At 38.6% G+C, this 14,965-nt stretch overlaps 1 protein-coding gene across 1 annotated transcript in view; it reads right to left on the bottom strand.

The window, feature by feature from the left end:
• The window catches only part of FBXL13 (F-box and leucine rich repeat protein 13), an 86,991-nt gene that overhangs the window by 4,793 nt on the left and 67,233 nt on the right, over nt 1–14,965 (bottom strand). Inside the window, 3 exon segments of the mRNA XM_055807671.1 lie at nt 3,822–3,985; nt 8,269–8,416; nt 12,205–12,338. Of these exon segments, the coding sequence (XP_055663646.1) occupies nt 3,822–3,985; nt 8,269–8,416; nt 12,205–12,338 (446 nt within the window).

Below are 14,965 nucleotides of genomic sequence, written 5' to 3'. Positions count from 1 at the left end.
AGTCTGTTGCTTATTACTACAGGTTGTGAATGAAATACATAGTTTTATAAAACTCTATTGGGACATATTAGTGACAGTACTGTCATTGCTTCTGATGTCCTTGAAAAGCTACTGCAAGATGACTAACTGCAGAATTACTGCCATATTTTACCATGCTTTTGATCTAGTTATTGGCAGAAGATAAATTTTATATCATCTTTGCAACACTGGCCTTGAACTACAGTAAAAATAGATTTTTTCTAAACTGACACATACAGGACGTGGAATATATCTGAATCTAGCTGTGACCTCCTTTTTATTTTCTTCATATCATTCCATCTAATGACAATTTTAGAGTCTGATTGAAAAGCCACTCCGATCATGATGTGGTCAGTCTGTTCTGCAGCCTGCCTAGGTCTAGGGAGGCTCTTCAGACCTGTTGGAAGGAACAGGCAAAAAATCTTCAGTGCTGAATTATTCTATGTGATCTATCCACCTGATGAGTTTTTGTCCTGGGCTCAAATGGCACGGGGTAGGAGTTTCCTATCATTGAACATATTGTGCAAAGGGTTAGAGACTGAGGCTGGCACAGAAAAGAACCATCCACTGTCACACACCAGAAGATCAGGCTCAAGAATGTGAAATCAGCAAAGTTTGCCTAGTTCTAAAAATCACAAAAAGGGCAAAGATAACACTGGGTGGAGATGTGTGTCTCATGGTTGCTTTTTTGTTTTGCAAAGCTCTATAACTCTCCAGGGCTTCCCTTACAGTAAAAATAACTGGTTGGGAAATTCTTTGGCTGAGTCAGGAAAGATTAATCAAGACGTTTTGGAGAACCCACAGAATATGGGACTGAGGCAGAGGCATAATCGTGGCTCATCCTGCAAAGGCTACAATAACACAGTTTTCTGAGAAGTCATGTCAGCTCTTTGATGATGGCTCACCCAGCATAAATTGGAACTTGCACAAATTTATGTTCCTGCTACACCACACCTCTATGGGAAGATGTATAAGGAACCAGAGCCTGAAAGGGATGACGCACTGTTTATTGCTCTAAACAAAGATATGAAGTCATAGAAAAAGCAAGCCAACAACAGTAATCCGGGAGTAAAAGAAAATCCCTTGAGGCTTAATAGGAGAAAAACTAAATCAGGAAGTTATAAGGAGATTAAATGTATTTGAAATATCTTTTTTCAGAATGAACAGTGTATTCATTTACAGTGATTTTTTCAGTTACTACTCTTGCATACCATTCAGAACATGTGCTGTATCTAACAAGTAATTTAATTAGAAGTAGAGTTGTTAAGAAGGAAGTTCTGAGACGACATTAAGAAAACTAAGTCAGAGAGAAGTAAAGAAAAGTAATGACAGCAGAATTGTTTGCGGTGAGACAGAAGGAAATACACCAAGGAGGGTCTGGAAAGCATGAAGCACGCTGGAAATATCTTTTAAGTTATTAAGCATTTGCATTGGTCTTGTGGTCTCTAAAGTGACTATTAAACCCTGGAATGGTTTAGCAGGGAGTGCGCTGTCTACAGCAGTCCTGTTAGAGTGGGGTTAGAGCGCTCCTAGTATGGATACTCTCTATGTAAGATAGTATTATATATTTCGTACTCTCACAATGTTTGATCAAGTTTTATACTCGGCTATATCAACCATGCTTAAACTTTAGTTCTTTTCCACTTTCCGTCCCTTTGGCGTGTCTGAGCACTGTACAGTGCTAGGTGTACGGCACCTGGTCTGTGATGCTCTTAACCCCCATGGAAGGGTGATGGACATTGAAGCTGCATCTTTGAGACTCACAGCTGAAAGCTCAGCTCTACGCTCAGCTCTCCCAGTTTTCAAGAATGGTAAGAAGGAAGACGCTGGTAATTACAGCCCTATCAGTCTCACTTTTGTGCCTGGTAAAATTATGGAGGTTATTCTGGGAGTTTAATGGAAAAACGGTTGAGAGGCAATGCAGTCATTGGTCATAGCCAGCACGGGTTCATGAGGGGAAAGTCCTGCTTAACCAACTTAATTTCCTTTTATGACAAGGTCACCCATCTAGCTGACCAAGGCAAGCCCATGGACGTGGTGGTTTTGGATTTTAGCAAAGCTTTTGATACTGTCTCTAACAGCATTCTTCTGGATAAACTGTCCAGCACACAGCTAGACAAGTCCATAATACACTGGGTGAGCAACTGGGTGACAGGTTAGGCTGAAAGAGTAATAGTAAGTAGGGTTACATCAGGCCAGTGGCCGATCACCAGTGGGGTTCCCCAGGGCTTAGTTTTAGGGCCAGTGCTTTTTAATGTTAGTGTAAATGATCTGGACACAGGGATCGAATGTACATCAAGTAAGTGTGCTGATTATACTAAACTAGGAGGAACGCAAAGGACTCCTTTGAGGGTAGAGAGGCCTTCAGAGAGATCTGGATAGACTAGAGAGCTGGGTAATCACCAGCTGTATAAAGCTGAACAAGAGCAAGGGCTAGTTCTCCACTGGGATTGGGGTAATCCTGGCTATACATACAAATTGGGGAACGAGAGGCTGCAAAGCAGCCCTGCAGAAAGCGATGCAGGGGTCTGGGTGGGTGGCAAGTTGACTATGAGTCAGCAGCGTGCCCTGGCAGCCAAAAGGGCCAGCTGTGTCCTGGGCGGCATCAAGCACAGCACAGCCGGCTGGTCAAGGGTGACTGTCCCACTCTGCTGCACTGGTGTGGCCCCGCCTCGAGTACTGGGTGCAGTTTTGGGCACCCAGTGTCAGTATAAGGACATCAAACTATTAGAGCATGTCCAGAGGAGGGCGACCAGGTGAAAGGTCTCGAGGGCCAGACTCAGGAGGGGCGACTGAGGTCACTTGGTCTGTTCAGCTCGGAGAAGAGAAGGCTGAGGGGTGCCCTCATGGCAGTCTGCACCTTCCTCAAGGCAGGCAGGGGAGGAGGAGGTGCTGATGTCCTCTCCCTGGTGAGCAGTGGTAGGACACAGGGAAACGGAATGAAGCTGCGTCAGTGGAAGTTCAGTTTGGACAACAGGAAAAGGTTCTTCACTGAGAGGGTGGTTGGTCACTGGAACAGGCTCCCCAGGAAAGCGGTCATGGCACCAAGCAAGTCAGAGTTCAAGGAGCATCTGGACAATGCTCGAAGTCATATTGTTTAGTTTTAGATCGTGCTGCAAGGAGCAGGGAGTCGGATTTGATGACCCACATGGGTCGCTTCCAACTTGAGATATTCTCTGGTTCTACGATTCTAAATCTGACCAGAACTGACTGGCTTTTAAATATCACAGGGAATCAGGGGACCAGTTACATTGTGTTACATGACCTGTTTTTTCCAATTGTAGATACTTAACAAGTATGTTTCATTGTACTTCATGAAACTAGGCTTAGATACCTCGACTTACCTGCTGTAACCATGCTGCATTTTGAGCACAGACCCCCATCTACTTCTGCCATATACGGACATTCAGTGATTAGGAAACAGGCTGCCAGAAACCCTTGGAGTGAGCTCAAGTACAATGGCTGAGAGCTTTAGGCCCAGTCGGGTTTTCTTCCTCAGGTTCCCATGTGCCCTTGAGATGATATCCTGTGTCTGCAGAAACTTCCCTAAGAGGACATTGTGTCTGCCATAAAGGTAGATGAGGTCCCTATTTCTCTTCACTTCTGGCTGACACTAGAATATGTAGATACCCACACGAGGCCACAGGAATCCTAAATCAGCAGTGTGGAGACCCCCCAGAAAAAGGAGCAAGATGGCTCAAGCCAGATACCCAGTATGGCACCATGATGCCAATGAAGAAAAAAACCTCATGGTTTTGGGTTTACAACCACCTCTGAATTAAGATTATGAAATATCCTCTTACTTGGTAATATTTCTACAGTACAGCATCTTGAGAATCTGGAGTTGCTTACAACATTTCCAAAGATGTTTCAGTGCTTTGTCAGTAAGATGAATGCAACCTGAGACATCCAAGAAGTGGAGATAATGCCAGGCTGCAGCCAAGTATTGGATACAGGTATCAGTCATCTGTCAATGAAGCAACAAGATACACAGAAATTAGATTACTGAGTAGTTGAACGAAAAAACCACAGAGCACAATTTTAGTGTCTGATTTGTGGGAAAACTATGCTTTAAAATACTTTGTGGAAGTAAAGTCTCTGGCACAGCAGAATTCTGACTCTGCAAGAGGCTCTACAGGAACTGTCACTTAAGTATCAGGAGTATATTAAATATTAGTTAACTGTGATTCCAGTGGGATTTTTTTTACCTAATCATAATGGTTTAAATTCCCCAACCTCATGAGTTTGCTTGTAGCAGATATAAGCCTTTAGCCTTATCTGCTGTGCACTGTTCTCCCTAAACTATGGGGCTGCACTTACAGTTCAGTAATACCAGTCTATATCTCAGTTCGTTGTTACAAATCAGTGTCTCACACCAAGATCTTTTTGATGTATTGTTGTTTCTTTTCTGCTTAGTTTCACCTCACAATTCCATTTTTCTAAACTGATATTCATTGCTATTAATGCTGGAAATCACAATTGAGAAAAACATGAGACGTAGTCTTGAAGGTGCGTAAGCAGTCCTACAAGCTACTTAATTGCACCACCGACCTCAGTGGAAACAGTCAAGAATACATTATGCACATACTTGAATTACCTTGTTCAGTCAGGATCAAAAATCAAGAGGGGACATACTAAAGACCTTTTAAAGATACTTAATTAAAAATCAGTGGAGTGGGATGGTGGAAAGAGAGACGAGGGCTCCATCTGCATTAAACAGCCAATCTCATGAGAATCTAAATGGGACAGGGAAGCAAGATGAAGCTGGGACTTTGGGTTATGGAACAGAAAATTAGCACACTATCTCACGATACAATCTTTCTGGAATAATCGTGTGCTTTGCTTATTCCAGATTTAGCTATATGCTGAATATTAAGATCTGCAATAGATTAATAGATTAATAAATAGATCAATATTCCTGTTGAAATAAAAAGAAGTTGCTGACTCTGAAGTCAGTAATCGGTATCAGATGCATTTAAGAGAAATCTGTGTTCATCATACACTCAATCCTATTCCCTTTAGAGGACTAAATTACAGAATTCATTGCCCATCAAACTGTGTCTTCAGAACTTTGCTATTTAAATAGCTGATTCATTTAACCACAGATTTATTTTCATTTTTTGCTGTAGTTTTTCATGTGTAGGATATGTTTCCTACAGCAACTTCCATTTTTTTCCTATGAAATAAGAATTACTCTTGAATTGGGCTCATTCCTTGCATAAGACTCAGAACTGCACTGCTGAATATTTTATAGTATCAGCATTTGCAAAATGACTTGTACTTGTCCTTGGTATATGGACATATGACAGGGAGGCTTACTGCGATTTCACTGAAGCCAGTGGAGTTTGTTCAAAGACAATTTGCCCAAGTAGATATGATTAAAGTGATCAGCTCTTCTAATTTTAGAGAAACCTGCATAGCACATTGCCAAAACACTCTTAATGGTCATATATTTCTATATTGACTTTTCCCCATGTTTTCTTGCTATGATTTTTTTTTTAATTCTTTTTTTTTAATATAATATAGCTGATGTTGCAGGACATGACTGTCAGACATATTAGCATATATCCTTTGGAATGTATTCTTAATCTCCTGACCATTTTTAAACAGTTTCTGAGTGGAAAATATTTCCTTACTTAGCAGCTGGATGCCCTCAATTTACACTAGAGATTGCCAAAGGATTTGAAAGACCCGTTAGTTTTAACATTCACAGGTGTACCCATCTCATTTTATAGAGTTGCAAGCTGGATTCAAGTCAAAAAAAGACTTGTAAACTTATATGTAGGCTTATTTAGAAAAGTCTTAATGTTCTTTGCTGAAAATAGTAGGGTATTAGCAGTTAACAGATTGGCTTTATAACTGTTTAAAGAAAAGATACCATCTAGGAACAAAGTGTTGGAAGGGCATTACTAGGTCATGGAGTCTACTTCTTGTTCCAATTTGCAGGAACTACAAAATATGACCCAGTTCATTCGCTTACCAACACCCATCCTAACATTCCTTAATACTTTGCCTCTGTCTCCCTGCTGTTTTACAATACACTGCCTGCTCTGATAATCAGAAACTCTCCCAATTACCAGCTTAAATGTATTTACTGCCATTTTGTAGAGGGGTTTGTTTGGTTTGGTTTTGTTTTTCTGTGTTGGCCTACAAGGTGTAGTGGAAAGCGTGGCAGAGAAGACTGATTGCAACACTACCTAACTTGAACTGCTCTGGGAAGATCTCCATGCATAACTTCTATAATCACTGTTATTACGGAAAAAAAAAGCTTAATATCGATCTAAAAGCAACGGATACAGGAGATTGAGACTCATGCATATAATAATTAATGGTGTACAGTAGGTATCTGTAAGATAACAAACCAAGGGCTCTTGTAAAACACAGAGCAACTTCCATGGCCTGCCAGATCTGAAACACAGCCTGTGGGTTTTGGCCTGGAGGCTGAGAAACTTATGAACTTTTGGAATGCAAATAAATCGATCAGACTATCTATAATTTCAGGCTGACTAACTAGTCAGCCAAGTCATGTCAAATACTTGGCCAGGAGGATGTGTTCAGCCACTGCAGTGAATAAGAGGACATAAGGACTGTGTGGAGGACTGAAAGGATAGTCAAGGGTTATGGAGATGGGTGCTGGAGGAAGGCAGGGACAAGAGATGTCTGCAAACGTACTGTGGAAGGAAACAGGACATGGGCACATCAGAAGAAAAGGAGGAAACTGGTCCAATGAATCGGGTGAAATTGTAAAGGATAGTTCAAGAAAAACTTGGTAATAGTAGTAATAAACTTGGTCTATTCCCCCTTGATACTGATGGAAGCAACATTGCAATACATTTTTTCATGAAATTGAAAAAAAAAATTAAATCAGCATTTTTAAAATTGCATTTGAATGCTTATTGCCAAAATGCAGCAAGCACTTGTTTTTGCTATTGAAGAAAATAATTAAAATCACAGAAATGATTAAATGCACAAAAGCTAGAGGTATTAATTCAGAAAGTACAGGGAAGAAGATTTAGGCCTTCATAAATTCAATGATTTCAAAAAGGAATACATTCTGATACAGGAAAAAGATAACTGAGATGCAAGACTTCAGTCAAAAAGAAATTATACAGAAAATACAGGAAGCAAAAATGCTATAGTATAAGGTCATGGTAGAGAAGGAACTAAGTTTCTCTACAGAGGAAACTTAATCTAAAGAAGTTAATAGATGGAAATAATTGGGGTTGGGGGGTGGGGGGGTCAGATATCTAGACAACCTAAATGAAAATTAGTTGATCAGCTTTCCCAAAGAGTTGTTAGTTAATTGAATATGGCTGCAACTGCACATGGTTTTATTGGTAATAAATACCTACTAAACACAAACACCACATCAGATGCACCAAAGCACACCAGTGACAGTGGAAACCACTGCAAAACTGTTACATTAACTTGGATATGAAGGGAATATTCATATAGCCATGGGATGACTATTATTGTGAGTCTCCTTGTAGTCAGTAGGGAGATGGGGCTTCTCAAAGACCTGAGGAAAGGTTCCCTGACTGATGCTTTGTAGGAACAATTCTCTCCACTGACTGTAAAAAACAGCCTGAGGAAGACTCCCTTCCATAGGTAAGTTATTCAAATACTTAATACATTTTATTTTCCAAAGGACTTAGTTTCTTAGGCTTAGAATCTTCAAAATCATTAAGCATTAATTTACATCTCTGAGTGCATCAGCTTTTAAGCATTACTGCTATTTTCAAAGTAGCAACTGCCCTACCATGTAAGACCACAGGTATAAGGTTCTCATGCCCCATTTTATGCTTTACCTGGGTTCAGAAAGAGTACTGGAAAAAATGAAGCATGAAAATACCAAGAGTTATTAAAACAAAGAACACTACCCTTTAGAAGCACCCAAAACACCAGAGGCTGAGAAAGTATTTGCAGGAAGTATCACTAAAAGCTCTTCTCTCTTCACCCTTCCCTAGCCATCAACCCCTGGAGAGACAAACTTTTACCTGATACAGTACGGGCACTTTCATGTTTTAACTGCAACCACTAGAAGAACACCAAACACTCTCAAGAGCCAAGTCTGGGAACTTGAAACTCATGGAAAATCAGCTGAACTTAAGCTCTGATTTCTGAATTAGTCGAGTATGTTGTAGACTTGTGACAAGACACAGATGCCAGCAGGTCAAATTTCTGAGTTCAGTATGAAGTACTTCTTCACAATAGTAGTCCCAGAACTATAGCCCCATTTCCTATACATACCTTTGGGCAACGCGCTATGTTGACAGATGTTAGTCTGCGGCAGTGAAATGCCATTGTTTTCACAGATTCATCTGTCAGCTGAGGGCAGCAAGAGGCATGGCATTGTTCCAGGTACTGTGTGCCCTTGCAGAACTCCTGAAAGAGAAACAAACAAACCAATCAGTCTTGGGTGACATGCCTACTCTTATTTTTCTCAGTTTATGATACAATTACATAATCCTTTGACCCACTTCAGGTACTTCAGTCTTCTAGGTACCCTTTATTAGGAGTAAAGTCATTCAGCTATTGGCTGTGAATGTCACTAGAAAAAGAAGAGATTCATTAAAAGCCTATTTTCCATTGCTTATATATTATATTACATGTTCATTAGACCAACATTCATATCAGTTCTATATGTTGAATTTGGGTTCTCTAAATTGAGCACAACCCAGAACCTAAAATTTGTGCTTAAAGGACCAGCCCCAAATACATTTATTTTACTCTCTGGAAATGCCCATTATTGTGTATATTAACTTTTCTCTTTTATTTTTTTCCCCCCCAAAAATTGAACAAACAACTCTATTTGTATAAATTACATTATTTTCTTGATAACAATTGGGTAAGAATCTCAGGACTGGGTCAGGGCAATCCCAAGCACATTAGGATAGGCTGGGTGGATAATGGATTGAGAGCAGCCCTGAGAAAGACTCGGGAGTGTTGATTGATGATAAGGTCAACGTGACCCAGCAATGTGTGCTTGCAGCCCAGAAAGCCAACCATGTCCTGAGCTGCATCAAAAGAAGCATGGCCAGCAGGTCGAGGGAGGTGATTCTGCTCCTCTGCTCCACTTGTGTGAGAGCCCACCTGCATCCAGCTCTGGAGTCCTCAGCACAGGAAAGACATGGACCTGTTGGAGCAAGTCCAGAGGCGGGCCACAGGGCTGGAGCACCTCTCCTATGAAGACAGCCTGAGAGCGTTGGGGGTTTTCAGCATGGAAGAGAGAAGGCTCTGGGAGACCTTGTAGCAGCCTTCAGTACCTAAAGGGGCCAACAGGAAATCTGGGGAGGGACTTTTTACAAGGGCCTGTAGTGACAGGGCAAGGGGGAATGGCTTTAACCTAAAAGAAGGTTGATTCAGAGTAGATATAAGGAAGACATTCTGCGCTGTGGGGCTGCTGAGGCACTGGCACTGGTTGCCCAGAGAAGCTGTGGCTGCCCCATCCCTGGCAGTGTTCCAGGCCAGGCTGGATGGGGCTTTGAGCAACCTGGTCCGGTGGCAGGTGTCCCTGCCCATGGCTGGGGGGTTGGAACTGGATGGTCTTTAAGGTCCCTTCCAACCCAAACCATTCCATGATTCTATAATGCTATGACTGTCACTCAGGAGTTCAGGCTTCTGATTTGCTCTGTGTAGTTCAGGCGAGGTAACTGTGGCTGAAGTGCCATCTAATTCCTGCTGTGATACCTGCTGACTACAATTTCTGTCCTCATGTTTAGAGTGAATGGAGAATGCAGGTGAATAAGCACCTGCGGGTCCTACTGACTTCAATTCCAGCATATATGTAACTCAAGTATTAGCTTTTCTATATGCTCTGTAAAACAGATCATTTTGGAAAATAACAGATCAAATGGTTCAGTGACCTTGCCCAGCTTATAATATAAAAATGGAACAGAGATAACTTCACACATTATGAAATTGCAAGAGCTGTTTACAAAACATTTTGGTGACCTGCAGATGGCAAGTGATAAATAGGTGTAAAGTAGTATTATTAGTACTATCATTACTATTGCTGTTATTATTACTCCTATTATTAAGACATTACAGCTACTACATGAGTTTTTTAATTTTTACATTAATACTTTTTCTATGATCTCTTCTACAAGGCCAACTGAAAGACAAAGGGACAATCTGACCAACAAAATGTATTAATGTATTTTTCATCTTAATTTGATACTTGCATCTCTGAAAGACAAATGAAAATTTTTGTCAAAATGCACATTAAAGTGTGTATTTTAAACAGTATCAAAGAATCCCACATAAAACTGCTTTTCATGAAACATGGGTAGTTACAACTTTGGCGTGCTATGCACATTCACTGTTTGCAATGAAACTCCTATGAAAGGCCACACATTCATAAAATATACTTTTCTCCTTTGCACTCTGAAACTTTGTTTACTTTTTGGCCTGAATCTTTTTTCAAACCTGAAAATATTTACTTCTAGGCCTACAAAGAGAAGGAGAAGGTAGATCATTATTTGAGTTTGTGGAAACAGTCTCTTGAAGAGCCTGCAGATTTGTTAACTCAAGAACAAAACAACCTAAAATTGCATTTCTTCACCTAATGCTGCCATGATGTGAACATCACATTTTGCCACTCAAGCAAAGCTTTAGCTTCAGTGAGAATCTCTCCTCTTCTGTGATGTCTAGCCTAAAACCACAGTGAGGTGCCTTAAACTTGTCACTGAGCTGAACTTCCAGGCCTGCTAATCTTGGCCTAAGACCAATGTAATTTGTCATTTACTGGAATGGAAATTCTACCTCTGTAGGGGAAAGAAGGAAATACTTATACAGTAGATTGCATAAAAAACACTGGTTGCACAAAGCTTTTCAAAACATTAAAGAATTAGTCCTGAGGTAAACAGGCTAAGGACCACATTGATAAGTAAGACATGTGCATGCACACAGAGACACACAAATGCACATATTTATCATGCACAAATACTACGTATTTATCATTCTTTAAAAAAATCTGTAGTAATCAGACTATTGCCTTTGACACATTGCTGTTTTTTTCATAAGTCTTACCTAAACAGATTAAAAGAAACTCATGAAGTCTGAAATTTGTTTCACAGACTGGAATTTTAAAACTTTTTGTCTGTCTCCTCACTCTAGCTTCTATTTTTTCCTATCTATCTGTATAGCTGTAACAAGGCAGTGCTTCTTGGGCTTTGGGTTCTTGTTTTACTTTACAAAAATATTAAAATATCAATCAATGTTTTAACTTAAGTAGGACTGGATAGAGTCAACAAATAAGAATTTATATTATTTGGCTTATGTACCTTTCCTATTTCAATCTTAGCTCTACAGGCTATTTGTTACCTACAATACAGAAACATTCTAAACCCAGTAACTGAATGTTTTTTATCCACGTGTAAAAGAAACTGCATTCTCTTCAGAATTAGGCCTCAGATGTGATGACTTAACCGCTACATTCTCATCTAGGGTATGTAACACAAGCTCAAGCCAATATTTCAATGCCTGTGAGATATGTTTATCTTGGTTTTACTGGCATAGATTGTCTACATACATATTTAAAATATCCTTCAAAGTTAGGTTCTGAATTTGCTCTTAACTTTAAGTCTACTACATTATTTTGCATGTAGCACTAAATTTATATTTGCAATCAAAGGGAATGGAACTTTGTTTGCTCTCTTCATCTCTGCATCCCTGGTTCTATGCCTAAGAAGAAAATTACAAAAGAGGTTTTGAAGATGCAAAGATAAATAATGTTTGCAAAACATTTAGACACTATAAAGAATAGAATAGCATATGAAAGAAATAACAAAATTTTCTAACCTATGTGCACAATTTTAGTTCTGTGTAAATAAGGCCTGAGAACACACACAAACATCAATGGAAATACTAAATTGCTACTCATTAAGCGAGCAACATCTGAGTTATGAATGAGGAAAGTTCCTATTTACAAAATAGGTGATCACATAAACATTTACTTACTGTAAACAATAAAGTGGTAACAAGTAAAAGAATGAACACTGTACAGTCAACATTATTTCTGTTTATATTATTTTTGGTTATATTATTTAGTTAATGTATAACTTCCCAGCAATTTACCTAACAGTGTTAGTAAAGCCCTCTTAATATGCATTTTCTTTTTACATTATTTAAATATTCTTTATATAATCAAAGTATAACAAGTCATGCAGCATACAATGGGGTTACTCTCTGCAAATTTTCCATAAACTCATATCCTTCAGTTTCAACTTGCAAAAAAGGATTTGCCATTTTGTTCTGTTTTTGCATTCTGATATAGAAAGTTCCTTTATTTTTCCATGGTGGCCAAGGGCTCTCAAGCCCTACAATATTCCAAAAAAAAAAAATCTTAAAAATCAGTACATGCAATTATGTGTAATTACTTTTAATATGTTAAGGGAGTCAATAATAACCAATGTCTCTATATTAAAGCTTCTAAGAATTACAGCACCTTTTAAGAAATTCTCTTCATCAGAATGCATATAGTTTATCCTCCAATTTTTTGCTTGAAGCATGACCAAGGGTTAAGAATTCTTTGCAGAAATAATTCAATTGAGAAAGCAAAAAATTAGATTTTCCTACCTGTTCAGAAAGGAAGAAACTGAAGAAAAGTAGCATGGCGTGAAATATTTCCACAGGACACAGACCAAGACTCTCATAAAGCAAAATACATCTACAAATCTCCTCCAAAATTTGGGTTTGAAAGAACTTTTCAAAATTCTTTTTTGTTATTGTTGTTGTTGGAAGATCAAATAATATCTTAAAATTGCCACCTTTATAATTTGCTTACCAGTAAGGGCTTTATGACTACAGCTATGGTACAAGACCATATGTGAAATGGTGCAGTCACTCTCCTAGGTGCATGAACAACCCCCATATTCAAAACAACAGGAAGGTGAAAACTTTGGCAATTCCTGTTTTAGGAGTGCGAAAGGATCTGAGGATGCTTTGTGATTTTTACTGCTTGTACACCAGGAAACCAGACCATGTTCTGATCCTAAACTCTCTAACCTGAAGGAGAATTAAATACTGATTTTGTAAAATATATTTTGATAGTCACAGCAGAATATCTCTGTGCTTCGTATCAATAATGACAGTAAATTCTGCTGAAAAACAAAGTTGTTGCTTTATTCTGTATGGTTAATAAATTATCTACAATTAGGCAGCAAACAGCACTGCACAAAGAGGAAATATCATCCTGAAAAAATAAGCACGTGAACATAGTGTCTGGAATGCAGATGTGGACACTGTAATGATAATGCTGGAAGAGTGTGGCTGGTGTTCAAATTTTGCAAATTCCTGAAATCTCACAGGCTGAATAAAAAAAAAAAAATGGAACAATCAAAAAGATTTCCAATCCTGGCTACTTGTGAAAACAAAGATATTTGCATTTTTCTCAGCAGACGCAGTTATGTGGTGAGCATTACTTTCAACAGCTTCATGAAAATCTACAGAGTTCAATTTTTTTTGGGCAGAGCACTCCCATTCCAGACAAAAAAAAAGTTATGTACTTAAACCCCAAATGTGTTTATGTCAGAACTTGAATTCCTTACAGCAGACACTGATAGTTATAGGTGTGACCTTACGGACATAACTTCTTCTTGCATTTTCTTTATGTAAAAGTGGCATGACTTTAACGTACTTGATAATAAAATATTAAAGAATATTATAAAGATTTTTTTGCTACATGACAACTAATGCTGCTATGACTTCAAAGTTCTAATTTGTAATAATTTTATATGACTAGCATGACATGGAATCACAGAACAACTTTCTTTTTTTTCCCCCCTTTAAAATTAAGGTCTCCTTTTAGATGTTTCATTAATAATTCCAGATTTGAGAAGGGAAAGCGTGAAGACATGGAAGACAAGGAATGCCATTAGGAATTGTCTGTTACATACAAAAACTACAAAACTTTTATGTTTCTAAAAATAAACATCTTCAAACAAGCTCTACACAGAAAGTTTTGTGTGTATAAATCTTTTAACTATTATTTTTGTATCTAACATACATACAAAGGAGCCAATTATCACTAGTTTTATTATATTTCCTGATTTACTCAGTAGTATTCTCTCATAAATACCATCAGGGATGCCCATTCAGAACACTAACCTATTTCTAGAGACTTCCATCTTTTATACTAAGCCTCCCAACATTTTTGAAAGATATGCTCAGAGCAATCATATTGTCATTGGGACTCCTGGAAATAGATGCTAGCAAAACAAATACTGTGCAACATACAGACTAGGATCACCCACCCACTCTATGTGTCTCCAAAAACATATTTCCTCTTTAACATCAAGAAATCACCCCATATATCTTGGATCAATCTTCTGTTGCGATGGAGAAAGGGAAGACTTTGTCCTGCATCTCTTGTATAGCATGTATTACCATTTCCATTTAGAAAACAACTTTAAAAGAAACTCCTTTATTCCTCTCCAACAGCTGCTTTTCTCAAGCAATTTTTGTTCTGTTTGATTTACTTTATTACATGAGGCCTACAAACATTTATAGATCATCATTTATTATTATTTCACTATGGTTTTTGAGCTAAGAAAATGAGTATTGATTGTACCAGTCAGTGAGGGTCTTCACTTGCTAAAGACGAAAGTTATTTGTGGCTATGGCATAGCAAAGAACAACTCTTTATTATTTATATTCACAAGCTGCAAGTCTGCCTTTCAACTGCAGACTGCAATGAATGTACTGTCTCTCACTAACAATAACCATGTGCTACACTATTTTCAACTTCTGAGATTTCTGTTCACATATCTCTTTGTAATCTGAAAGGTCAGCATCTGTAATATATCTTTATGTTCCAGAGATACACAGATGTTACTTCCTGTTCATACCCCAAACAGATTGACCTCAAAGAGACTCCAATCTTAGAAGACAGCTCTTAAGAGGTATCTCCTACCTTCCATTTCTGAGCCATTTAATATTAAATGAC

The sequence above is a fragment of the Falco peregrinus genome, chromosome 6, assembly GCF_023634155.1.
Source record: "Falco peregrinus isolate bFalPer1 chromosome 6, bFalPer1.pri, whole genome shotgun sequence".
In the NCBI taxonomy this organism is placed as follows: domain Eukaryota; kingdom Metazoa; phylum Chordata; class Aves; order Falconiformes; family Falconidae; genus Falco; species Falco peregrinus.
This window is presented reverse-complemented; position numbering and strand designations above follow the sequence as displayed.